This window comes from Hemiscyllium ocellatum, chromosome 39 (assembly GCF_020745735.1).
Source record: "Hemiscyllium ocellatum isolate sHemOce1 chromosome 39, sHemOce1.pat.X.cur, whole genome shotgun sequence".
NCBI classification, from domain to species: Eukaryota; Metazoa; Chordata; class Chondrichthyes; order Orectolobiformes; family Hemiscylliidae; genus Hemiscyllium; species Hemiscyllium ocellatum.
In genome coordinates, this window is record NC_083439.1 from 12,144,170 (window position 1) to 12,170,534 (window position 26,365).

General features: G+C 39.9%; 1 protein-coding gene across 2 annotated transcripts in view; it reads left to right on the top strand.

Moving 5' to 3' along the window:
• The window catches only part of LOC132834429 (monoacylglycerol lipase ABHD2-like), a 104,133-nt gene that overhangs the window by 40,515 nt on the left and 37,253 nt on the right, over positions 1-26,365 (top strand). For both annotated transcript variants that reach the window (XM_060853366.1, XM_060853367.1), the window contains exons 3-5: positions 4,816-4,991; positions 6,213-6,380; positions 20,453-20,636. In XM_060853366.1, coding sequence (XP_060709349.1) covers positions 4,816-4,991; positions 6,213-6,380; positions 20,453-20,636 — 528 coding nt within the window. The remainder of the gene's footprint in view (positions 1-4,815; positions 4,992-6,212; positions 6,381-20,452; positions 20,637-26,365) is intronic.

The window sequence follows — 26,365 nt, forward strand, 5'->3', positions numbered from 1 at the left end:
TAAAAACTCCCAAAGACGAGCAATTACAAGCTCTAAAATAGTCTGATGTACAGTATTTGCCTGACCTGAATTCAAATTGATTCAACAAACAACATTGGATACTACTGCTTGATTCTAATCTTTCATATAATGTGATTTATTGATGTTCAGCCTTTTGTACTGAGTGCAATCAAAGTTGTATTTGAAGATATTTCTAGAAAATTATTTAAAACCTAATGCGTAGAAGACTTCATTTCATCTAGAGTTCAAAAAATGCTTTTTAATTTGTTGTCATTGAGTTGAAGATCAAGTTCTGTCCTAAGTATGTTGTGACTTGATTGTTTTACATCCATGGGGAAAATATTCCTGATCCAATACATTGAGAAGGCCAATATGTCAAGAAACCTCTGTACTTCTAGCCAAATAAAATGAATCCTTCATATAAATCACTATATCTGTCACCATGGCTTCCACAAAGCAAACATTTGAATACTATATACATTGCACACAAACAATGCCTGGAAAATGGCAGTACTGGTAGAGAATTTCTTTTCAGCTTCATTGTAGCTTACCATGTCTTTAAGCCGAATAATAAAGGGAGTTCTCTGGAGAATCAACAATCTTTTGACTCCTTGTTCAATGGGTTTGAACTGCTTTGTGGTTTTGGTTTATAGATGAGTCTGAAGTGCTTTGTGGAAAATGATAAAAAAATGTTTTGTGGACCAGCAACAGCTGGACACACAAATGGTGAGGATTTAAACAAGTGTGATGGGAAGGTGGGACCCAGGCAGATATTGAGCAAAGAGATCAATCTGAGACTGGTACAGTTGAGAACAGAGGTGAGTCAAATAGTCAGGGCAGGCAGAGACAAAGCAGAGAACAGGGTAGGACTGATAATTGAAACTAAATTTATTTCAATGCAAGGGTCAAACAGGGAAGGCAGATGAACCCAGGGCATGGTTAGGAACATGGAACTGGAATAACATTGAAGTTACAGAAACATAGCTCAGGGATGGACAGGGCTGGCAGATAAATGTTCCAGGATACAAATGCTGCAGGAAGGACAGAAAGGGAAGCAAGAGAGGAGGGGAAGTGGCATTTTTGATAAGGGATAGCATTGCAGCTGTACTGCAAGAGGATATTCCTGGAAATACATCCAAGCATGTTATTTGGGTGGAACTGAGAAATAAGAAAGGGATAATCACCTTATTGGGATTATATTGTAGACCCCCTAATAATCAGAGGGAAATTGAGAAACAAACTTGTAAGGAGATCTCCGCTATCTATAAGAATAATAGGGTGGTTGTGGTTGGGGATTTTAACTTTCCAAACAGAGACTGGGATTGCCACAGTGTTAAAGGTTTAAATGGAGAGGAATTTGATAAGTATGTACTAGGAAATTTTCTGATTCAGTATGTGGATGTACCTACTCGAGAAGGTGCAAATTTTGCACCACTCCTTGGGAAATAAGGCAGAGCAGGTGACTGAGGTGTCAGTGGGGGAGCACTTTGCGGCCAGCGACCATAATTCTATTAGATTTAAAATAGTGATGGAAAAGGATAGTCCAGATCTAAAAGTTGAAGTTCTAAATTGGAGAAAGACCAATTTTGATGCTATTAGGCAAAAACTTTCAAAAGTTGATTGGGGGCAGATGTTCGCAGGTAAAGGGACAACTGGAAAATGGGAAGCTTTCAGAAATGAGATAATGAGAATCCAGAGAAAGTATATTCCTGTCAGGGTGAAAGGAAAGGCTGGTAAGTATAGGTAATGCTGGATGACTAAAGAAATTGAGGGTTTGGTTACGAAAAAGAAGGAAGCATATGTCAGGTATCGACAGGATACATCGAGCGAATCCTTATAGTATAAAGGTAGTAGGAGTATACTTAAGAGAGAAATCAGGAGCGCAAAAAGGGGACGTGAGATAGCTTTGGCAAATAGTGTTAAGGAGAACCCAAAGGGTTTTTATAATTACATTAAGGACAAAAGGGTAACTAAAGAGAGAATAGGGCCCCTCATAGATCAGCAAGGCAGCCTTTGTGTGGAGTCACAGGAGATAGGGGCGATACTAAATGAGTATTTAGCAGCTGTATTTACTGTGGAAAAGGACATGGAAGATATAGACTGTAGGGAAATAGATGGTGACATCTTGAAAAATGTCCAGATTACAGACTAAGTGCTGGATGTCTTGAAAGCGGATAAATCCCCAGGACCTGATCAGGTGCACCCTTGAACACTGTGGGAAGCTAGGGAAATGATTACTGGGCCTCTTACTGAGATATTTGTATCATCGATAGTCTCAGGTGAGGTGCCGGAAGGCTGGAGGTTGGCTAACATGGTGCCACTGGTTAAGAAGGGTGGTAAGGACAAGCGGAAACTATAAACCAGTGAGCCTGATGTCAGTGGGGGGCAAGTTGTTGGAGGGAATCCTGAGCGATTGGATGTACATGTATTTGGAAGGGCAAGGACTGATTGGGCATAGTCAACATGGCTTTGTGTGTGGGAAATCATGTCTCTCAAACTTGATTTTTCTGAAGAAGTAACAAAGAGGATTGATGAGGGCAGAGCGGTAGCCATGATCTTTGTGGACTTCAGTAAAGCGCTTGACAAGGTTCTCCGTGGGAGACTGATTAGCAAGGTTAGATCTCATGGAATACAGGGAGAACTAGCCATTTGGATACAGAACTTGCTCAAAGCTAGAAGACAGAGGGTGGTGGTGGAGGGTTGTTTATCAGACCGGAGGCCTGTGACCAGTGGTGTGCCACAAGCATCAGTGCTTGGTCCACTAATTTTCATCACTTATATAAATGATTTGGATGTGAACATAAGAGGTATAGTTAATAAGTTTGCAGATGACACCAAATTGGTTACCTCAGATTACAACGGGATCTTGATCAGATGGGCCAATGGGCTGAGAAGTAGCAGATGGAGTTTAATTCAGATAAATGCGAGGTACTGCATTTTGGGAAAGCTAGTCTTAGCAGGATTTATACACTAAATGGTAGGGTTCTAGGGAGTGTTGCTGAACAAAGAGACCTTGGATTGCAGGTTCATAGCTGCTTGAAAGTGGAGTCGCAGGTAGATAGGATAGTGAAGAAGGCATTTCCTTTATTGGTCAGAGTATTGAGTACAGGCGTTGGGAGGTCATGTTGCAGCTGTACAGAACTTTTGGAATACTGCATGCTATTCTGGTCTCCTTCCTATTGGAAAGATGTTGTGAAACTTGCAAGGGTTCAGAAAGATTCACAAAGATGTTGCCAGGGTTGGAGGATTTGAGCTATAGGGAGAGGTTGAATAGACTGGGGCTATTTTCCCTGCAGTATCAGAGGCTGAATGGTGACCTTATTAGAGGTTTATAAAATTGAGGGGCATGGATAGGTAAATAGACCCAGTCCTTTCCCTGGGGTGGAAGAGTCCACAACTAGAGGGCATTGGTTTAGGGTGAGAGGGGAAAGATATAAAACACACGTAATGGACAACTTTTGCACACTGAGGATGGTATGTGTATGGAATGAGCTACCAGAGGAAGTGTGGAGGCTAGTACAATTGCACCATTTAAAAGGAATCTGAATGGATATATAAATAAGGGATATAGGCCGGGCGCTAGCAGGTAGGACTAGATTGGGGTGGGATATCTGGTCGGCATGACGAGTTTGACTCAAGGATCTGTTTCCATGCTGTACATCTCTATAACTCTATATGGATGAAAACTTTACCAGTGAAATGAATAATCAATGTGACAAGGCATTTGATCTAATCTTGGTGCAGTTCACCTTTCCCCTTATTCCCCTATAGATACAGAATCTGTCTATTTTTGGTCCAAATATATTTAGAGACTGGGCACCCACAACTCTCTAGGACAATGAATTCCAAAGGTTGACCATATGAGAGAAGACTCTCCCTCTGTTGGTTTTAAGTGGTTGATCGATTATGTTTAAACTGTGCCCTAGTTTTAGATTTCTGCATCATCTCAGTATCTACCTCTCAATTCCCCTCAGAATTTTGTCTTTTTTTTAAGATTAGATTACTTAGTGTGGAAACAGGCCCTTCGGCCCAACAAGTCCACACCGACCCGCCGAAGCGCAACCCACCCATACCCCTACATTTACCCCTTACCTAACACTACGGGCAATTTAGCATGGCCAATTCACCTGACCCGCACGTCTTTGGACTGTGGGAGGAAACCGGAGCACCCGGAGGAAACCCACGCAGACACGGGGAGAACGTGCAAACTCCACACAGTCAGTCGCCTGAGTCGGGAATTGAACCCAGGTCTCAGGCGCTTTTAAATGCTTTGAGTTCCTCTAAACTCCATGGTGTATGGGCCCAGTCTGCCAGCCTTCCCAATAAGTCCACCTCTTCATCTGAGAAGTCAACCTAGTGAACTGTCTCTGTACCATCGCCACATCCTCTTTAAATAAATGTCCTAAAACATTGTGCATTATCCTGGGTATGGTCTTCCAATGCATAATGTAGTGTAACCGACAGGAGAAGTAGAGTTTTAAGATTAATTTAAAAACTGAGTGAGTGGAAACTGAAGAAATGTAAATGTTAAGAATGTATTAGCAGTGTTTTAGTGATTGTTGTTAGTATTAGTTTGTGTTAAGTTTTCAGTCAAGCTGCTGTGATGGGAGGAAGGTTTCAGATCAATAGGAAGCCTTTTAAAAGTATGACTCGCACCCTGTCAGTGTCTTTGGGTTTGGTTTGGATGATAGATGGGGAACGGTAGAAACTCTATTGGAAGGAAGCAGGATGAGGGAATAAAATGCTTTTGAAGTGACTTGTTGATACATACAATTATATAACTAAAGGTTTTTTGAAATATGCTTTAATTAATAGATATATCCCACCCCTGATCTGGGGCAAGAGTGGACATGTACAGACAGCATTATATGGTAAAATGGGGCGTGTAAGCTCTCCTCATCCTTATGGTCTCCGCAAATATCTCTCTATGCCTGATGGAGCGACTGCTACATGGGATCTTTTTGAGCCTTTGGCAGAGCATAACACTGGAGGTAAGTGAAATGAATGAGAAAATTGGCAAAGATTACTTCAATTAAGCTTACATAGCACTGCCTTTTGTATGTGTATGCAAAGGCAGGAAAATAAAATGTTCAAATTCTATTTTTGTTAGTTGATCTTTGCTGCAGCAGTAGCAAAGGGCATGAGATTCTCCTCCTGGTTTTTGTCCAGTAATTCTTGTGAACAGTTCACATGGTGTCATTGGGTGAAGGACAGTAATCTTTTCACTGGTGTTGCCCTTATAGGAAAACAAAATGTGCATGTTAGCCTAATGTGTGGTGCTGCATAAGGCCAGGCCCCATCTAAACAACTCTATACTGTTCTGGTCACCTAATCAAGGTGCTAATGTTCATGAATAATCAAAAGTTTAATAATGAAAGCAGAACATTCTTTTAGAAGGGAAATGTAATTAACTTGGGTTTATATGCCATAGAAAGCAAAGTCTAACATTAGGTCTTGCAAGGGTGCAAAAGAAATTGGTAAAGTTGATGCAGACTGATTTTGTTTCATTGCTCTGTCAAATATCAAGAACACACATTTAAAATTGGGTTTTTTTCTTCTTTCATTCATAAACTGCTGACAAGACCAACATTTATTACTCATCTCAAATTGTTTTTGAGACAAAGCTATTGAGATATTTTAATTCATTCATTAGTTGTGGGCTTCACTGGCTAAGTACACCTGTTTCATTGACACTCAACTGCTCTCTGGCCAATCTCTGGAGACCATACCAAGTAATGTTGGCAGTTTCCTTCCTTGAAGACCATTAATGAAGCAGATCAGTTTTTCTAACAATCAGCAGTGGTTTCACGGTCACCATCAAGCTCTTAAATCCAGAGATTTATTGCAGTCAAATTCCACTATCTACCTTTGCAGGATTTGAACCAAGGTTCCCAGAACATTACCTGGGTCTCTGACAATAATGTCATTAGACCATCACTGTCCCCTTGAGGTGAGGGAAGTAGAGCAGAATATTTTCATACAATGGTGCTGCAATTGAGGAATTATTCACCTTTGACGGGTGTCCAGGTCCAAATAAGGTTTAGAGAAGAAACATTGGAACTAAATTAGTGTAGAATTGAAACAATAACATTTGTGGTTGAAACAATAAAATCTGTTAAGAATTGATACATTGGATAAAATGATTGTGAAATGACATTTAAATAAAATTCACTTTATATAATCTCATGTTGCTGCATTCCTATGTTTGCTAGAGGACATTACTATGGTGATTTGTCCTGGGATAGCTAATCACAGTGAAAAGCAGTATATCCGAACATTTGTCGACTATGCGCAGAAGCATGGCTACCGATGTGCTGTTCTTAATCATCTTGGCGCGTTGCCGAACATTGAGCTCACCTCTCCTCGTATGTTTACATACGGTAAGGAAGTTTTCATCCTGATTTTCTTTTTGTTGAGGAGAGAAATGTTTTACACAATGATCTTGAAGTATACAAAACTGTAATGGACATAACCATAAAACAGTATGTGAGAAATATTTTGTCCAAGCATTCATCTATCTAAACCGAATTTTCCATTCCAATGAAAACAAGTTATTTCACTGTTCCTTCATGTCAATAGCAACAAATGTTGGCATTTTATATTATGACTTTAGCTTATTAAAGTGGTCCAAGCTGCCACTTCTGAGCGTATTCAGCATTCAGACCTTCTGATGCTGTCACAGATAACTGGATGCCACTTTGTTCAACAAAGTTGATCTCATCAACTTTGGTGAAATGCAGCCAGCTAGTAGATTTTGTAATTCACCAGTAGCATGTATTCTGTTATTTGTTGGTGTGGGTAGAATGTGAAGAGGCTTTTCGTAAGCTGTTGAGAATCTCTGGCTGTTTCCCTTCAGTGATGTTTAAAGATTTTTATTGTGATTTTCTGCATGGTGGTTTTGTAGCTGAGAGCCCGGTTTCATTGAGAAAATTCCTGTAGTGAACACAAGGTTATATTCTGGTGCTATTTTTCCCACCAGTATGATGTTAATTCCTATTTGAATTTTACACGGGATTTTGATACTAGGTTCAGTTACTTGGATTGTGCATAAAATAAATATAGTGCAGTAAAAATGCTGTGCTAATTAAATCTTTTTAGTAGATCATTGCATTTGTCAGGCTACATTTATTACAACTCTAATATCCCATTTAATCTTGTACTAAGTTGAGAGTACTGCTAAAATGAAGTTTGTAGACCATATTGGAAAAAACACAAGTCTTAATGATTTGTGTTATTATGGCACCTTGGCTAGGACTACTGCCTTGTCGTGTCAAGGACCTAGATTCGATTCCAGCATTGGGCGACTGTCTGTTTGGATTTTGCATGTTTTCCCTGCTTCTGCATGGTTTTCCTCTGGACAGTTTGGTTTCCTGCATGATCTAGTGATATGCAGGTCAGTTGGATCAGCCATGCTAAAAATTGCCTTGTACTGTCCAAGGAGGTGTAAGTTAGTTGGGTTAGTTATGGTAAAAATCATATGTGGGGTTTCAGGATGGAATAGGCATTGAGAGTCTGAGTGGGGTGCAGACTCGATCGGCTGAATGGTCTCTTTATGCACAGTAAGGATTCTATAAATCTATTTCCCGTAATTCAACAGAAGTGCCACATCCAATGATTAAAATTTGCTGCTATTTTCCATTCCTTGCAGGTGGAGTGTTTGTGAACTTGTATTCTTTGCCACTAAAGCTTGATTTAACTAAATAGATTTTTGAAAGAGGAAGCCATCCCTTTTCTTGCCAGTTGATGGAACAACTCTTCTCTTCCCTACTTACCTCGCATCCCCACTTTCTCCTGCTGTGGTTCACACTGGTGCCGTTCCATTCCTTCCTTCCTTCGTTGCATTTTCTATTCTCCTTCCCAAACCCTGAATTCTCCTATATTTTCAGTTCCCATTTTCCTGACCAAGTTGATTTGCTGTTCGTCAACATTTCTAGCTTTTACCTGCTTCTCTGGCAAATCAAACACAGCTGCACACTGTAGATAGGGACTGCTGCTGTACGCTTGGAGCAACATTACTGATTAGAAGCTGTGACAAAGGCATTGAAGCAGAAGACGATGGGTGATTTGCTTGAATTCACAAAGTTCTAAAAATGTGGCCTGAATCTAGGCTGTAGCTTGCCAGTGACTCGGATAATTTCCAGTGTAGTATTAATATATTTGAAAGTTTAAAATTTCTATCCCAAATCAGTTCGGGGCGAGATGATTTCAGCTGAGTCAGGATGCTACAACTGGTCCCTGTCAGTGCAATAAAACTGAAAATATCAGCCTCGAGTCATTAAGCTGACTGCTGTCCTACTGGAAATTGCATCTTCTGAAAGTTTGAGTAGATTAGAAATGTTCTGACATTGGCATAGACAATTGCTCTGACCTCTTCCCTAGTAGAATAATCTCACGGTGTTCAATTATACAGGTTTATACTACACATAGAATGGAGGAAGTACCAGAGGTGTGTCTGAGCAAGTACAGAGGGGAAAAACTGTTTATCATTGTCATAAATTTGTTTATTAGTGTTCAGAGATCACCTTTGAATACTTGCTAAAGTGCTACCTTCATAAATAATTAATTATGTATGTATTGTCTTATAAAAGGAGTTACACAATAAGCATAAACTTTAGTTTGTGTTTTCATTTTTTTAGAATTTTTTTTTCCTTGGTTAGCCTCTTTTGGGAAGAATTTAACTGGCTTTGTTTAATTTGTAGGCTGCACTTTGGACAGCTGAAGCAGGAAAGCTGTAGCTTTTGAATGTTAACAATTAGAAATGGTATAATGGAATGCAATAAGATAGTAGCAGTGAATTTAATGCCCATTTCTATTGGTTCAGTATTTTTGTGTAGAATCTTGCTGCACAACAAGGAGTCAATAATGCTTTGCATTGAAAGAGTTGACAAAAGCTCTGGCTACATTACTTGTTCCTAAAAATCATAGTCAACTTTTCAAGATTGCCAAACTGAAGGCAATCCCTAGAATTTATGCCCAATGGACCGTCAATTGTGTTATGATAGTTGAGTTTCTCATTTGAATCACAGTTCAAGGTGAGTGATGAGCAAATGGGAAGCAGTGACCTCCGTCTCTTTTTCTCTGTGTTTTTAATGGTGATGAAGATACCTGAGACCAGAGGTAACTGAAGGTCTGATGACAAGTTGGCACAAAATTTTAGGTATCTGGCACTGTTGAATTAAAAAGAGATTGACCTTTGAACTTCGGTCATGAGAGAGAGTGGGTGCTTTGCTGACAATGCCACTTCTAATAGAAAATTGTCTTTGGAGGCTCTACTCCATGCAGGACATGTATCCTTCAACATGTGGTTGGTTTTTTGCTCCCCTTTTGTCCCCCCCCCCACCATTACACAATACACTAAAGATGTTACCACAATCTGTCTTCCTTGGTTATACCTGTATTGAATGGTATTGCTGTTAAGCTTCTCTTCTGCATGTTCTGAATTTGTTTTCTTTGCTATAATGTTCTTAATCCTCCTTGCCTTCATGTTGAAATTAAGACTCATTGCAGAAATCTAATCTGCTGCTCTAATTTTATTTTATTCTTTCCCAGAAGAATGCTACAATCCTACAATCTCCAGCCTTTTAAAGCACAAGCTTGGTTGCTAGCACAAAAGTAAGGAGTTCGGAAAATGAGGACAAGGACTGGACATTAGAAAGACGTAATTACAATATAATTTTGCAAAGAAAATAAGGTTACTCATTTTGAGAGGGAAATGAGTAGAAATGAAAAGGGCATAGACAGCAAGAAATCATGAGGTTGATTCCTAAACTCTTTGATAGTGGAATTACAGGTGGATATAAGCATGAACAGCATTTTTTTAGGTTTTATAAAACTGGTGTACAACTCGATAAATCAGGATAATTGTAAATTTGTACACACTAATTATTAGGCAGATAAGATTGAACAGTTTTAAGGTAGTTTTATGTGCAAACAACACTAAAACTACAGACAGTTTTCAGCATATACTTTCCAGGGATTGAAAGTAGTTGAGGACAATCTTGAAATACTGTAACTATTTCTACTGCAATAAAGACTTTGGAGATGATTTAATAAAAGATTTTTTGAGAAAAGAATCATGTATTTTATAGGGTAAATAAGCTGAGAATAGTGCATCTTTTCAAGAATTAATAAATATTTAAGAATTAGTAATTAAAAAGAAATAGACAGAAGGGATCCGGTTCATTTGTTTAGGATTGCTATGGCGGATGTCTGGCTCAAGCAATGTAAACCATGAGGTTTGTTTTAACCACGCAAGATTCTCAATATCTACTACCTAGCTAGTACCAGTTGCTCCTTTCTCTTATTATCTGATGCTTGGCTCTTCACCTGGGCTCCACAACTTTTCTTTTTCAAGGCATAATTTAACCCAAAATCTAAACCTGGTACATGATCTCACTTTAAACAGTGAATGTTTATGATTGTTTGAAATTTTGCCAACGTGGTAAATGTCTGGTGTGACCATGAGTAGAATACAATTGTAAGAAGGCAATGACATTCCAAACCTAAGTGTTTTGTTGATTTTTGAAAGAGTTGAGGATACAATTACTGCCAAATTTGAACTTGTCTGAAAGATGGCATGTCTTTAAAACCAAAGCATATACCTCAACAGTTAATGAAATGCTAATCTCCATGGGTATCTCGCAATCTCTCTCGCCTAGAAAAATAGGGAAACAATGAAGCACACCCAATTGCAAATTCTCATCCAGTTCACATACCTTCACTTGGAAATATTACTGTGTGATAATTGTCAGTGGATAAAAATCCTGGAACTGACTGCCTAACAACTTTTTGGATGTACTGTATATTTGGTGGTGGTCCATTGATTCGAGGATGACCCCTTCTAGTTTGCATGTTTCTGTCATGGGTCCTTTGTATTACTGGATCAGTTCTCAACTTGCAGACTTTGGGCGCATGCAGTGGGATCAGCATGACCAGTATTCTTTTTCATTGCTGGGCAGGGAAAGGGTGGAGAGAATTTATGGGCATGTGCGTATGAGGCCATATGACCAAAGGCTTTGGGGATGGCGTGATAAGATTGCTGAATCTTTGAGAGTAGGTGTGTACCGAATATATGAGAAACTTGACAATAAAAAAGAAGGGATAAACAATATCCTGACAAAAGAGAACCTGTGGCATCCACCTCCAATATGGGATGAGCTCTCAAAATCTGAGATGGTTGGTTACCCTGGGCAAGATATCCCTTGTGACAGTGAGATCTGGAGTACGAGATTTGCTTTCTTTTGTTTCCTTCTCTGTTGCCTGACTGTTTCATTATTAAGATTCAAAACATGATGCAGCTTTACGCAGTTGTCACCATTCTCAATGATTGTCAGCAAGCTCCTCCTAGTTATTTAAGGTCAATGCTGCTGAACTTTGAGGAGAGCTTAATGGTGTGACTTTTGTTTATCTTTCCTGGAATGTTGGCAATTTGAAAGTTGAGGATAAAAAGACTGGCAGGGGAGAAGACTTTCAGCCATCTGAATATAGTTCAGTACGTCAAAGTTCACTTCTGATTAATTTTGCCTGAATGTTTGTGAACCTGACTTAAAGAAGGTCACTATTGTTTGTTTGACCACTTCCCCATTGGATTTGGAGTCTATGGCAGAGACCCTGCTGTTGGAGTTTTGCTAGCTCATGCAGCACTGACTGAAACTGCTGTCCTTCCAAGTGATGCCCACATCTTGTAAACAATGTTTACTTAAAGTAAAACACCCTATGTATTCTCAACCTTTGACAACTGTGAAGGTCCAAGAACATTTGAATTTTTGATGCTACTTGAGGTGTAGTTTATCATCAAGTGCTGGAGCTATCTAGTTAATGCTGCCACTACTGGCAATACCTCACTAATTGACAAAAACCCCATAGTTTCTCATGTGTTTGAACTTTAGTTTGATGTTAAGTTCAATGATTAATTTTTGAAGGACTCACATTGGTCGGTTGTTCAAGTTTCAACTCATCAGTTTGTGTCCTTCTGCACTGCTGGGACCAACTTAACATAATAATAAAAAAACAAGATCAGTGTTCAGCTTTGTATTCTTTCCTAACCAAATGGTCAATAACCACCGGCAATGAAATGGCCTAAATATATTAGTTTGCATGTGGAGCAAAGCAGTTGATTGGAAGAGTGATGCTCTATCTCTTGTGCCTGAAGCATATTTAATTTTCACTTCGTTTTCTGCATATATTTCTGCATTTCAAAGTCCTGCCAGCTGCTTTTGTCTCCTGCAAATGATTTAGTACTCTGTTCTGATTTTTTAAGAACAAACATTTACATTTCAGTAGCCTGTTTATGCTCTGTCCAGATTAGTATTTGGCAAATCTAATCAAATATCTCTTAACAGGTGAATAATTATATTGATGCGATTCTGATGTGTTCAGTGGACCTTCTGAGTAGAATTAGAGAAGAGAAGTTCTGTCTTTGAAGTTACAATGCTGTTCCAATGTGGACCCTCTCCCAACCCTTACCACCTTCAACTTCTTATTTTCAGATATTTTAAAATCTCAACTGCATGCCCCCATCTCTACACCTCCACAATAATGTACATATTTCTATTACAGATGTTAGGAGAACTGGTAAGTGTAAATATGCAGCAGAGAAACAGAATTGATGGATGAGTATTGGATCAAATGAAATTTCTTTAATCAAAATTAGCAGTTGGGAACTCGTTGCACGTTTGCTGTTTTCATTTCTATGATACAAAGCTTCTGGATAATTGTAAGACTCTAATATACAATACAAAGCCTTGAATAGTTTGTCATCAGAGCCCTTTGATTTTGTTGTTAAGTTAGAACATCTGCCCATTTAAGCAGTTTTTCTTGCAGCAGATTAGTTTTTAGATAACTCTTCAGTCACTGTCAATTGTACATTGTTCAAGAAGATACAATGACAACATTTAAAAGACATTTGGATGAGTGCATGAATAGGAAGGGTTTGGAAGGGTATGGACCACATGCAGGCAAGTGGGACTAATTTAGTTTGGGACTAGTCGGACTGAAGGGTCTGCTTTCATGTTGTATGACTCTATGACTCTAAAATAGTTACTTAGGTAAGATACTAATAATTTGTGAAATTGTGCAATATCGTAAGTATATTCAAAAGATGGAAATAAATTTGGCATCAAAATAGACAGACCAGTGTTCCGTGGAATCCATACCTCAAGGTCCAGTGCACTTTATTTTTCTAATATCTAGGAATTGGCTGAACTAACATTCTTAAGTTTATTCTTGGTTCTCTTGACATAGTATTGAGAATTGCCTGCTATTGCTTTCAGGGATGGGAATAAAATGTAAGCATAACTTTTCTTGATAATTCCTTCTGCAATGATAGTTGAGCGCTTGGGTAGCATTAAAGAAAAGGCCCGGAGGGTATTGTTCCTACTCGTAATATCTCAAAATGTTTGAGCTCCTCAGAGGTTTACAGCATGGAAACAGACTGGCCAGTCCAACTCTTGCATGCCGACCAACCAGTTATCCTAAACTAATCTTGTCCCTTTTCCAAGCATTTGGCCCACTTCCCTCTAAACCCTTCCTATTCATGTACCCATCCAGATGATTTTTAAATGTTGTAACTGAACACTTCTCTACCACTTGTTCTGGCAGCTCATTCCATACATGTGCCACCCTCTGCATGAAAACATTTCCCCTTAGGTCCCTTTTTAAATCTTTCCCCCTCGCCTTAAAACTGTACACTTTTTAGTTTTGGACTCATGGGAAAAAGATTTGAGCTATTCACCCTCTCCATGCCCCTCATGATTTCATACATCTTTATAAAGTCACCCCTTAGCCTTCAAAGCTGCAGGGAAAAAAAAATCCCTGGCCTATTCGACCCCTCAAACCCACCAGACCAGGCACTATCCTTAAAACTTTCCTGAAACCTTTCAAGTTCAACAACTCTTTCCAAAGCAGACAGACCAGAATTGAACACACTATCCCAAAAGTGGCTTAAATAATGCCCTGTATAGCCGCAACATGACATCCTAACACCTTTACTCAATGCACGTAGTAATGATGGTAAATGTGTCAAACACCACCTTTGCCACCCTATTTAGTGGCATCTGCAGCCCTAGCTTTACCCTTCCTTTCCTCTGTTACGCTTTCAACTCTGCAATTGGCATTGGTGTTTGGTTGTCCTTTTATCTCTTAGCCTGGTGTCCTGCTCCAAGGGCTTTGGCTAAATTCTTAATCTAATTATTTCAAAAAAAAGGTGTAACTAAACGAGATGTGTGGATGACTTGAGTGCTGTTTTTGCATGATTTCTACCAGACCAGTTGTCCCATAATAAATTGTTTGTGACTATCAGTGCAATCAACTCTTCATGAATGCAATAACCCAATTGAGCAAAAAACAGGGAACATTCCAGTTCAATTATATTCTCTATATATGCCGAAACAAACTGATCCTCATTGCTTTATGGGGGTATTTTCATTTTTTATGATTATCATTTTCACCCTTGCAATGGTGACAATGTGATAAGGCACTCTGCACCAAGACAGCTTGGCAGGCTTGCACAGATGTCTAGAAACTTGATTGATCTGTTCTGGGCATTCATTTTGAAATTGTAAAGGCATTCTCTAGAGTAGACTTTCTCGAGTAATTAAATGAATAGTTTGTGCATGTCATAATATGCTTTATACTTCTATATGTATTTCTTGAATGTTTTGTTAACTTCAAAAAGATTCAAAAGGAACTTAGTTTCCATTGCAATGTGTAAAAATTGTGATTCACATTCACTGTTTGTGACTGGAACAAAATTGCCTGAAGTGCATGGTCAATTTTTTCTTTATTCCACAATAACACAAATGTATTTATTACAATTTAGTATTGGTTAGCTATAATATGATGCACAATTATACCAATAGCATGGGTTCAATCACATGTCAGTTAGAGTCATAGAGATGTACAGCATGGAAACAGACCCTTTGGTCGAACCTGTCCATGCTGACCAGATATCCCAACCCAATCTAGTCCCATCTGCCAGCACCCGGCCCATATCCCTCCAAACCCTTCCTATTCATATACAAATCCAAATGCCTCTTAAATGTTGCAATTGTACCAGCCTCCACCACATCCTCTGGCAGCTCATTCCATACACGTACCACTCTCTGCATGAAAAGGTTGGCCCTTAGACCTCTTTTATATCTTTCCCCTCTCACCCTAAACATATGTCCACTAGTTCTGGACTCCCCAGTGCCAGGGAAAATACTTGTCTATTTATCCTATTCATGCCCCTCATAGTTTTGTAAACCTCTATAATGTCACCCCTCAATCTCCGACCCTCCAGGGAAGTCAGCTCCAGCCTGTTCAGCCTCTCCCTATAGCGCAAATCCTCCAACCCTGGGAACATCCTTGTAAATCTTTTCTGAACCCTTTCAAGTTTCACAACATCTTTTGTGATAGGAAGGAGACCAGAATTGCACGCAATATTCCAACAGTGGCCTAACCAATGTTCTGTACAACCGCAACATGATCTCCCAACTCCTGTACTCAATACTCTTACCAATAAAGAAAAAACATACAAACGCCTTCTTCACTGTCCTATCAATCTGCGGTTCCACTTTCAAGGAGCTGTGGACCTGCACTCCAAGGTCTCTTTGTTCAGCAACACTCCCTAGGACCTTACCATTAAGTGTATAAGTCCTGCTAAGATTTGCTTTCCCAAAATGCAGCACCTTGCATTTATCTAAATTAAACTCCATCTGCCACTTCTCAGCCCATTGGCCCATCTGGTCCAGATCCTGTTGTAATCTGAGGTAACCCTCTTCGCTGTCCACTACACCACCTCCAATTTTGGTGTCATCTACAAACTTACTAACTGTACCTCTTATGCTCACATCCAAACCATTTATGTAAATGACAAAAAGTAGAGGGCCCAGCACTGATTCTTGTGGCATTCCACTGGTCACAGGTCTCCAGTCTGAAAAACAACCCTCTACCACCACCCTCTGTCTTCTATCTTTTGAGCCAGTTTTGTATCCAAATGGCTAGTTCTCTCTGTATCCTGTGAGACCTAACCTTACTAATCAGCCTCCCATGGGGAACCTTGCCTTACTGAAGTCCATATAGATCATATCTACTGCTCTGCCCTTATCAATCTTCTTTGTTACTACCTCAGAAAGTTCAATCAATTTTGTGAGACATGATTTCCCACACACCAAGCCATGTTGACGATCCCTAATCAGTCCTTGCCTTTCCAAATACATCCTGTCCCTCAGGATTCCCTCCAACAACTTGCCCACCACCGAGGTCAGGCTCACTGGTCTATAGTTCCCTGGTTTATCCTTACCACCCTTCTTCAACAGTGGCACCACATTTGCCAACCTCCAGTCTTCCGGCACCTCACCTGTGACTATCGATGATACAAATATCTCAGCAAGAGGCCCAGCAGTCACTTCTCTAGCTTCCCACAGAGTTCTCGGGTACACCTGATCAGGTCCTGGGGATTTACCCACCTTTAACCGTTTCAAGACATCTAGCACTTCCTCCTCTGTAATTTGGACATTTTGCAAGATGTCACCATCTATTTCCCTACAGTCTATATCTTCCATATCCTTGTCCACAGTAAATACTGATACTAAATGAATATTTTGCATCTCCCCCATTTTCTGTGGCTCCACACAAAGGCCGCCTTGCTGATCTTTGAGGGGCCCTATTCTCTCCCTAGTTACCCTTTTATCCTTAATATATTTATATAAACTCTTTGGATTCTCCTTAATTCTATTTTGCCAAAGCTATCTCATGTCCCCCTTTTGCCCTCCTGATTTCTCTCTTAAGTATACTCCTACTTCCTTTATACTCTTCTAAGGATTCACTCGATCTATCCTGGCTATACCTTATATATGCTTCCTTCTTTTTCTTAACCAAACCCTCAATTTCTTTAGTCATCTAGCATTTCCTGTACCTACCAGCCTTCCCTTTCGCCCTGACAGGAATATACTTTTGCTGGATTCTCGTTACCTCATTTCTGAAAGCTTCCCATTTTCCAGCCATCCCTTTACCTGCGAACATCTGCCCCCAATCAGCTTTCAAAAGTTCTTGCCTAATATCGTCAAAATTGGTCTTTCTTCAGTTTCGAATTTCAACTTTTAGATGTTCACAATTTTAAAATGAATAGAATTATGGTCGCTGACCCCAAAGTGCTCCCCCAACTGACACCTCAGTTATCTGCCCTGCCTTATTTCCCAAGAGTAGGTCAAGTTTTGCACCTTCTCGAGTAGGTACATCCACATACTGAATCAGAAAATTGTCTTGTATGCACTTAACAAATTCCTCTCCATCTAAACCTTTAACACAATGGCCGTCCCAGTTGATGTTTGGGAAGTTAAAATCCCCTACCATATCTACCCTATTATTCTTAGAGATAGCTGAGATCTCCTTACAAGTTTGTTTCTCAATTTCCCTCTGACTATTGGGGGGTCTATAATACAATCCCAATAATCCCTTTCTTATTTCTCAGTTCCACCCAGATAACTTCCCTGGATGTATTTCCGGGAATATCCTCCCTCAGCACAGCTGTAATGCTATCCCTTGTCAAAAATGCCACTCCCCCTCCTCTTTTGCCTCCCTTTCTATCCTTCCTGTTGCATTTGTAGCCTGGAACATTTAAGCTGGGTAAAAAGAATGTCTGCAGATGCTGGAAACCAGATTCTGGATTAGTGGTGCTGGAAGAGCACAGCAGTTCAGGCAGCACCCAAAGTGCAGCGAAATTGACGTTTCAGGCAAAAGCCCTTCATCAGGAATGCTTTTGCCCGCAACGTCGATTTCGCTGCACTTTGGATGCTGCCTGAACTGCTGTGCTCTTCCAGCACCACTAATCCTGGCATTTAAGCTGCCATCCCTGAGCCATGTTTCTGTAATTGCTATGTTATCCCATGTTCCTAACCATGCCCTGCATCCATCTACCTTCCCTGTTAGGCCCCTTGCATTGAAATAACTGCAGTTTAATTTATTAGTCCTACCTTGTCCCTGCCTGCCCTGACTGTTTGACTGACCTCTGTTCTCAACTGTACCAGTCTCTGATCTCTTTGCTCACTATCTCCCTGGGTCCCACCCTCCCAAGTAGTTCTAGCAATCTTCCTGCCAATATATTAGTCCCTGTCCAATTTAGGTGCAATCCGCCCTTCTTGTACAGGTCACTTCTACCACAAAGAGATTCCAATGATCCAAACACGTTAATCCTTCTCCCATACACAAGTTCCTCAGCTCTGGGAGTAATCCAGATATTACTACCCTTGACAACCTCCTTTTTAAATTTCTGCCTGACTCTCTCTCTAATGTCCCTTCAGAATCTCAACCTTTTCCCTTCCGATGTCATTGGTTCCAATGTGGGCAATGACCTCCTGATGGCCCCTCTCCCCCATGAGAACATTCTGCACCCTCTCTGAGATATCCTTGATCCTGCACCAGGGAAACAATACATCATTCTGTTATTTCTCTGCTGGCCACAGAAACATCTGTCTGTACCTCGGACCACAGAATCCCTGAACACAATTGAACTCTTGGCAGCTGACGTACCCCTCATTGCATTAAAACCAGTCTCGACACCAGAAACTTGGTTGTTTGTGCTACGTTCCCCTGAGAATCCATCACCCCCTACATTTTCCAAAACAGCATACCTGTTTGAAATGGGTATATCCACAAAAGACTCCTGCACTAGGTGCCTACATCTCTTACCCTTCCTGGAGTTAACCCATCTATGTGACTGTATCTGAGACTTTTCCCCCTTCCTATAAGTGCCATCCATCACATACTGTTGCTGTTGCAAATTCCTCATCGCTTCTATCTGTCTCTCCAACCGATCCACTCAATCTGATACGATTCGCATCCAATAGCATTTATGGCAGATATAATCCACAGTAACTCTTAAACTCTCTTTAAACTCCCACATCTGACAAGAAGTACATATCACTGCAAAGGCCATTTTTCTCCTTCACGATCTACAGACCCAGAAAAATAACACCCTCTTATTCCTTTACAAAACACTGCACCAGATTAAATTAATAGCTGTGGCTTATATTTTAAGTTTAATCAAGAGACTTGTCTCCAAAAACACACAATCAAGAAAGAACCCACTGTACTCACTAATAGAGCCTTTCTCTTGGACAGACTTAAAACAACAATTAACTTATCTGATTCTGTTTGTTAATTTTCCCAGATGCACTCTGATGTCCAGTGACACATGAATTCAAAGGCAGTAACTGTGCACTCTCTCTCCCTCCCTCTCTCTCTCTCTCTTTCCTTCTTTTCTCTCTCTTTCCTTTTCTCTCTTTTTTCCTTCTTTTCTCTCTTTTTTCCTTCTTTTCTCTCTTTTTTTCCTTTCTTTCTCTCTTTTCCCCCTCCCCCACTCGCTCTCCTCACCATGTGCTTCCTTTGTCTGTTTTTCTCCTTTTTAAAACTGCTGTTGCTTTGACTTTTTTTTCCAAAGTTCCAAAATAATGCAATAGCATTGTAATTGCTGCTCCTGGAATTCAAGGAAATCACCTCCAGCGTCTAAAATATCTCAAAAAAAAGGAGCAGCTCTTACAGCCAGAAATTTTTCCCGTCCTCCATCTTTGGTCAGATACGATAGTTCATGGACAACCACCTCCATTATTTGCTCGTGCTCGATGCAGAGTGATACCCACTCAGCAGCATGTCACTTTTCCTTATCTAACAAAGAAACAAATTACCTATGATCACTGGTGGACTGTGGCTAATTACTGTGCGTACATTACTGTAGAAAGACCATTCCACCGTCTGACCTATCACCTTCTCCCCCACCTTCAACTACCTGCTCCTGAACCCCAACCTCTCCCATTTATCTCTCAGCCCCAAACCACAAGTCTCATTCCAGATGAAGAGCTTATGCTCAAAATGTCAATTCTCCTGCTCCTCGGATGCTGCCTGACCTGCTTTGGTTTTCCAGCACTACAATCTTGACTCTGAGCTCCAGTATCTGCAGTCCTCACTTTCTCCTAAACTTTGGATCTGCCCTTTATCAGCTGCACAGACTTCAATCTTGGGTAATAACTCTTTGAATGCCATTACTGACAGGGAAAATATTTGCTCAAGAATAATGTGGGTAAGAGCTGGTCTGCAAACTGGGGCATTCTGTGTAGCTTCCAATATTAGAACAACGTTGAAAGATTGAACAAATGCTGCTGATGGTATGTGTTTATTTATTGGTCATCTGTAATAAGTAGAGCCAAAATCCCCTGAAAAAAGCAAATTCCCAAGTTGAATAGTATTATAACTCTGACAGTGAATGGCTTTCCTTGAAATATGTTTCTAAACTTCAGAATACCGTTTAAGTTTATGAATGGCACAGATTGCCAGTGTGCAGCTAGCAGAATCTATAAAATAACTGAGGTGGAATAGAATGAATAGGAATTTAAATGTTCATACAAATTACTTTAAAATCTGCTCTTCTTTCACTTATGTTGGTGCTTTGAAAATTAACTGAATTTCTTTTTTGTAGGTTGTACGTGGGAGTTTGGTGCCATGGTAAATTACATAAAGAAAACCTTTCCTCAGACCGAGCTGGTGGTTGTGGGTTTTAGTCTTGGTGGAAACATTGTTTGCAAATATCTTGGAGAGAATCGAGCCAATCAAGACAAGGTTCTTTGTTGCATCAGTGTCTGCCAAGGCTATAGTGCACTGAGGTGAGTTTTTCAAAATGAAATATATATCTATTCATTTCTTTATTGCAAAAAATCTAGTTTGATGTGTTAAATTGATTCAGCAAAGTTAAATATTCAATATGGTGTGGTACTGAGCCAAACAAACCAAATGTTCGCGATGTCAGATGTTCAGCCAAAGTAGCATTTAATCTCTGACCATTGACTTAGAGCACAAAAGTGTAATGGTCATTCAGAACTCCAGGTTAATGTTCGAGGGATATGAATTTTAATATCACCATGGCAATCAACCTCAATTGCTTCTGAGCATATAAGCCCACGTTCTATGAGTGATTTTCTTTTTTAAAAAGTGAATGTACAGTTATTGAATGAAATTTGGCATCAAATCAGATGAGATATTGGGTCACATGACCTAAAGCCCACCAAAACGTTAAATTTTAAGAAGTATCTTGGAGGAAAAAGAGTTGGAGATTTAGAGGGGAAATTCAAGGTCTTAAGCTATGACAGCTACAGGAATAGCAACAGTGATTTGAGGAATTAAAATTGGGTGCTTAAGAAGCCAGAATTCAAAGTGATGGGCAGGTATTTTGGAGACCTGCAAAGCTGGAGGAACTTGCTGATGAGAAAGAATGAAGCCATGGAAGTATTTTAAATAAAAATTTTAAACTCAAGACATAGATTGGCTTGGAAGACTGTGTAGATCAATTAGCATAGGATAATGGGCAGTATTAGAATATGGGTAGCAATATTTTGGATTGAGTTTATGGAGGGTAAAATGTAACTTGGGATAGGCCGCTGGTGAAGGTTTAGAGGAGATGGGGGCTTATTTGCCAGTTTACAGAGATGGAAATAAGTTGTTGAAGTAGCAGCATGGATCCAGAAGCTCTTCTGGCAGTCAATTAGGAACTAAGATTATGAACAATCTGTTTCAGCCTTGTCCTGTTGCTGGTGAAGGGGTAGAATTGGTAACTAAGAAACAAATTGTAGAAGACACTAAAGCCAATGGCTTTGATCTTCCCAAAATGTAGTTTAAGTAAACATTTTATTATTACTGCATTTCAGACAGGAGATCTTGGCAATTTGAAAAGCAGTGGAGGGGTGTTCAAAGTTGATAATAAGGTAGAACTGGGTGTCATCAGCAGACATGTGGAAGCTATTTATTTTTGGATGATGTTATGAGGAGAAGCAACATGTATTTGAGAAACAGGAGGGAGCCAAGAATAGATCTTTGGAAAACACTAGACCAAATGGTGAGTGAGAAAATAAGCCTCTGCAAATGATTCCCTAGCTATAATTGAATAACTAAGAATTTAAGAAAACAAAACAAGCCTCTTGTATGACAGGACTCTGAAGATACCAGGTAAGTAAATGATCAGGGCTCGCTTTGGTGCTCTACACTGTTGAATAGCAAGTTTACACTTGTATTTAAGGCCAGTCATACTGAATAGAAAGAATCATGTGGCTTCCAGCACTCTGGAATTACAACATAGTTCCTTTTAGGAGGAGGGGGAAAAGAAACAAAAGTTTAAAATGTGTGTTTTTCATAGGAATCCAAATTTATGTAAACTGTTAAATTCGAACGACTGCTTGCTCTAAATTGTGATATTTTAAACATCAATTTTCCAGACTTTATCAGTTAGTTGTTTAAAAGGCTCAATCAGCAAGTTATGAAGATTCATAAGTTGCAAATTTGTAAGTTCTAGTTGATTGGTCTACCAGAACAACCAGAGTTGTGTTGCATCAATTTTTTAACATTACTTTTTAGCCTGTAAATAAAATTGCTGTCTGTAATCAAAAATGAGCAATGTTTGGCATTCAAAGTTTCTGGTAAATCAAAGAACTGTAGTTAAAGACAGTATATTTAGCGTCAGTATGTCTTAGACACTTAGGACTAAATTAAAGACTTTACACTACTGATTAGATAATGCAGTAGAACCTCAGATAAGAACACTGAAGTTATAAATTAACTTGAAAAACAAAATGCTGAGAAAGCTGAGCAAGTTTCGCCGCATCTGTGGAAGGAGAAAACATTTGATGTTTCAGGTTTAATATGAGTTTTATTCAGAACAGAAGAGAGAGAAGTGATCAGGTTTATTCAGTAGAGAAAGATGGGGAAAAGCAAATGAAACCGATGAAAAGGTGAGAGAAGGTTAGAGAGCAACAGAGATTAAAGATCACAAATGTCAGAACAAAAGATAAAGTGAGTGGTACTGGTCATGGAGGAGGAAGAGGTTCATAATAGATGTTAATTGCTGAACATAGGTCAGTTCTGCTGAAAGCAAAGCCAAGAAAACCAGACTTTTTTTTGAGCAGGTGTGAATCAAATATACGATACAGTTTTGATCTAAAGTTGAATTAAATTTTGAGTTCAGAAGTATGTAAAGTATCTGAACAGAAAATGAAATGATGTTCTTTCTGCTTGAGTTTGTCTTCAAAGACACACAACAACAGAACAACTATTCTACTCAACCTCGGAGCATCCAATAAAATATTTGGCTTTCTGCAAGGTTTTGCAAAAAAAAATGCAAGACGTATCTGTAACAAACATAAAACCAAGTATGGGAAGTATAAGTATGGGAGCAAGGTGGTATATTGAAAATGAAAAGATATCAGAAGTTCTGGTCATGTTTGTGGACTAAGTGGAGGTATTCTGCATTTGATCTCCTTGTGAAGAGGAGATCACATTGTGGGTAATCAGTGCAATTAAGTAGATTTGAAAGAATCAGGAGTAAATGTTGCTTTACCTCTGTTTTTAGGCCATGGATTGTAATGAGGAAGGAGGTGAAAGAACAGGTGTTTAATCGCCATGGGAGATTGAGGGTGATATTTTGGTGGACCAGAGTGTAACAGAGGAATGGTCCTTTGGCAGTGTTGACAGAGGAGAGGAAAATGTGTTTGGTGGTGACATCAGGCTGGTGGCAAAAATGACAGACGATTCTTTTGAAACCTTTGTTTTGATTATAAATTAACTGACCAGCAGAGAAAATGTGCACTACTTTTGTATTTCACATTTGGTTTTATGTTTGTTACAGATACGTCTTGCGTTTTTTTTTTGCAAAACCTTGCAGAAAGCCAAATATTTTATTGGATGCTCCGAGGTTGAGTAGAATAGAAAATTCCTGGTTGGAAAGTGACCGGGTGTTTGGATGTTGAGCAAGCTGATAGAGGAGGCTAAGACTAGTGAAGTGTTACACAGTTGAAAGTCCTGGCATATAATGTGTCGTGGAAGCATTTTATTCCAATATATCTGAAATTGATAACTAATCGTTGGAGTATTGCAGATTTATAGTCTTCTTGCCTGCTCAAGTCAGATTAACATTCCTCAGATTTGAGGTATTTGCAATTTTAGTGTTTGCTGTGTGTATCTGAAAAGTGCAGTAATTTAAGATACAATTTCTGTTGTTGTTCTCCTTTTCTCTTTCTGTGCCTTTCCTCCTAGATCCTTTATAATTGTCCTCAAAAAAAATTTAAAGATGGAATAAAACAAGGATTATGAAAGGCAACTAATTCTGCATCAACACTTGCATTGCAATTCCCATTCCTTTCCTTTATATAGCAGTACAATAGCTTTGTTACTTTGGGTACTAGAACTGAGCTAGATGTTCTGGATTAGGAGTGGTGCTGAAAAGCACAGCAGGTCAGGCAGCATCCGAGGAGCAATCAATGTTTCGGGTGAAAGCCCTTCATCAGGAATGATTAATAGATGTTCTGTCTAATGTCTCCTGATTGTACAGATATTTCTGTATCAGTAGTGGTAAGTTCAGTGGATGTTTTGTCAAGATGTAAAATATAATGTTAACATTTGGTCCATCCAACTGACTTGTTGCAACAGACCATGCCTAATTTGCATTTATCCGAATTTCAGATTTTTCGAACAAGATAGCAATATTCCAATGCTTGACTAAACCATTATCAGGCATTTGATTATCTGAACATTGATTATCCGAACAAAATACTTTCCCACCTGTGTTGCTCAGCAAATTGAGGTTCCTTTGTACTTATAGAGTTATAGAGATACAGCATGGAAACAGACCCTTCGGTCCAACCTGTCCATGCTGACCAGATATCCCAACCCAATCTAGTCCCACCTGCCAGCATCTGGCCCAAATCCCTCCAATCCCTTCGTATTCATATGCCCATCCAAGTACCTCTTAAATGTTGCAATTGTACCAGCCTCCACCACATCCTCTGGCAGCTCATTCAATACCTGTACCACCCTCTGCATGCAAAAGTTGTCCTTTAGGTCTCTTTTATATCTTTCCCCTCTCACCCTAAACCTATGCCCTCTAGTTCTGGACTCCCCAACCCCAGGGAAAAAAGTTTGTCTGTTTATCCTAGCCATGCTCTTCGTAATTTTGTAAACCTCTATAAGGTCACCTCTCAACCTCCGGCGCTCCAGGGAAAACAGCCCCAGCCTGTTCAGCCTCTCCCTGTAGCTCAGATCCTCCAATCCTGGCAACATCCTTGTAAATTCTTTCTGAACCCTTTCAAGTTTCACAACATCTTTGTGATAGGAAGGAGACCAGAATTGCGCACAATATTCCAACTGTGGCCTAACCAATGTCCTGTACAGCCGCAACATGACCTCCCAACTTCTGTACTCAATACTCTGAGCAATAAAGGAAAGCATACCAAACGCCCTCTTCACTATCCTATCTACCTGCGACTCCACTTTAAAGGAGCTATGAACCTGCACTCCAAGGTCTCTTTGTTCAGCAACACTCCCTAGGACCTTACCATTAAGTGTATAAGTCCTGCTAAGATTTGGTTTTCCAAAATGCAGCACCTCACATTTACCTGAATTAAACTCCATCTGCCACTTCTCAGCCCATTGGCCTATCTGGTCCAGATCCTGTTGTAATCTGAGGTAACCGTCTTTGCTGTCCACTACACTTCCAATTTTGGTGTCATCTGCAAACTTACTAACTGTACCTCTTATGCTCGCATCCAAATCATTTATGTAAATGACAAAAAGTAGAGGGCCCAGCACCGATTTTGTGGCACTCCACTGGTCACAGGCCTCCAGTCTGAAAAACAACCTTCCACCACCACCCTCTGTCTTCTACCTTTGAGCCAGTTCTGTATCCAAATGGCTAGTTCTCCCTGTATTCCATGAGATCTAACCTTGCTAATCAGTCTCCCATGGGGAACCTTCAGCCTTACTGAAGTCCATATAGATAACATCTACTGCTCTGCCCTCATCAGTCATCTTTGTTACTTCATCAAAAATCTCAATCAAGTTTGTGAGACATGATTTCCCACGCACAAAGCCATGTTGACTATCTCTAATCAGTCCTTGCCTTTCCAAATACATGTACATCCTGTCCCTCAGGATTCCCTCCAACAACTTGCCCGCCACCGAGGTCAGGCTCACCGGTCTATAGTTCCCTGGCTTGTCCTTACCACCCTTCTTCAACAGTGGCACCATGTTTGCCAACCTCCAGTCTTCCGGCACCTCACCTGTGACTTTCGATGATACAAATATCTCAGCAAGAGGCCCAGCAATCACATCTGTAGCTTCTCACAGAGTTCTCGGGTACACTTGATCAGGTCCTGGGGATTTATCCACCTTTAACCGTTTCAAGACATCCAACACTTCCTCCTCTGTAATTTGGACATTTTGCAAGATGTCACCATCTATTTCCCTACAGTCTATATCTTCCATATCCTTTTCCACAGTAAAAACTGATGCAAAATATTCATTTAGTATCTCCCCCATTTTCTGTGGCTCCACACAAAGGCCGCCTTGCTGA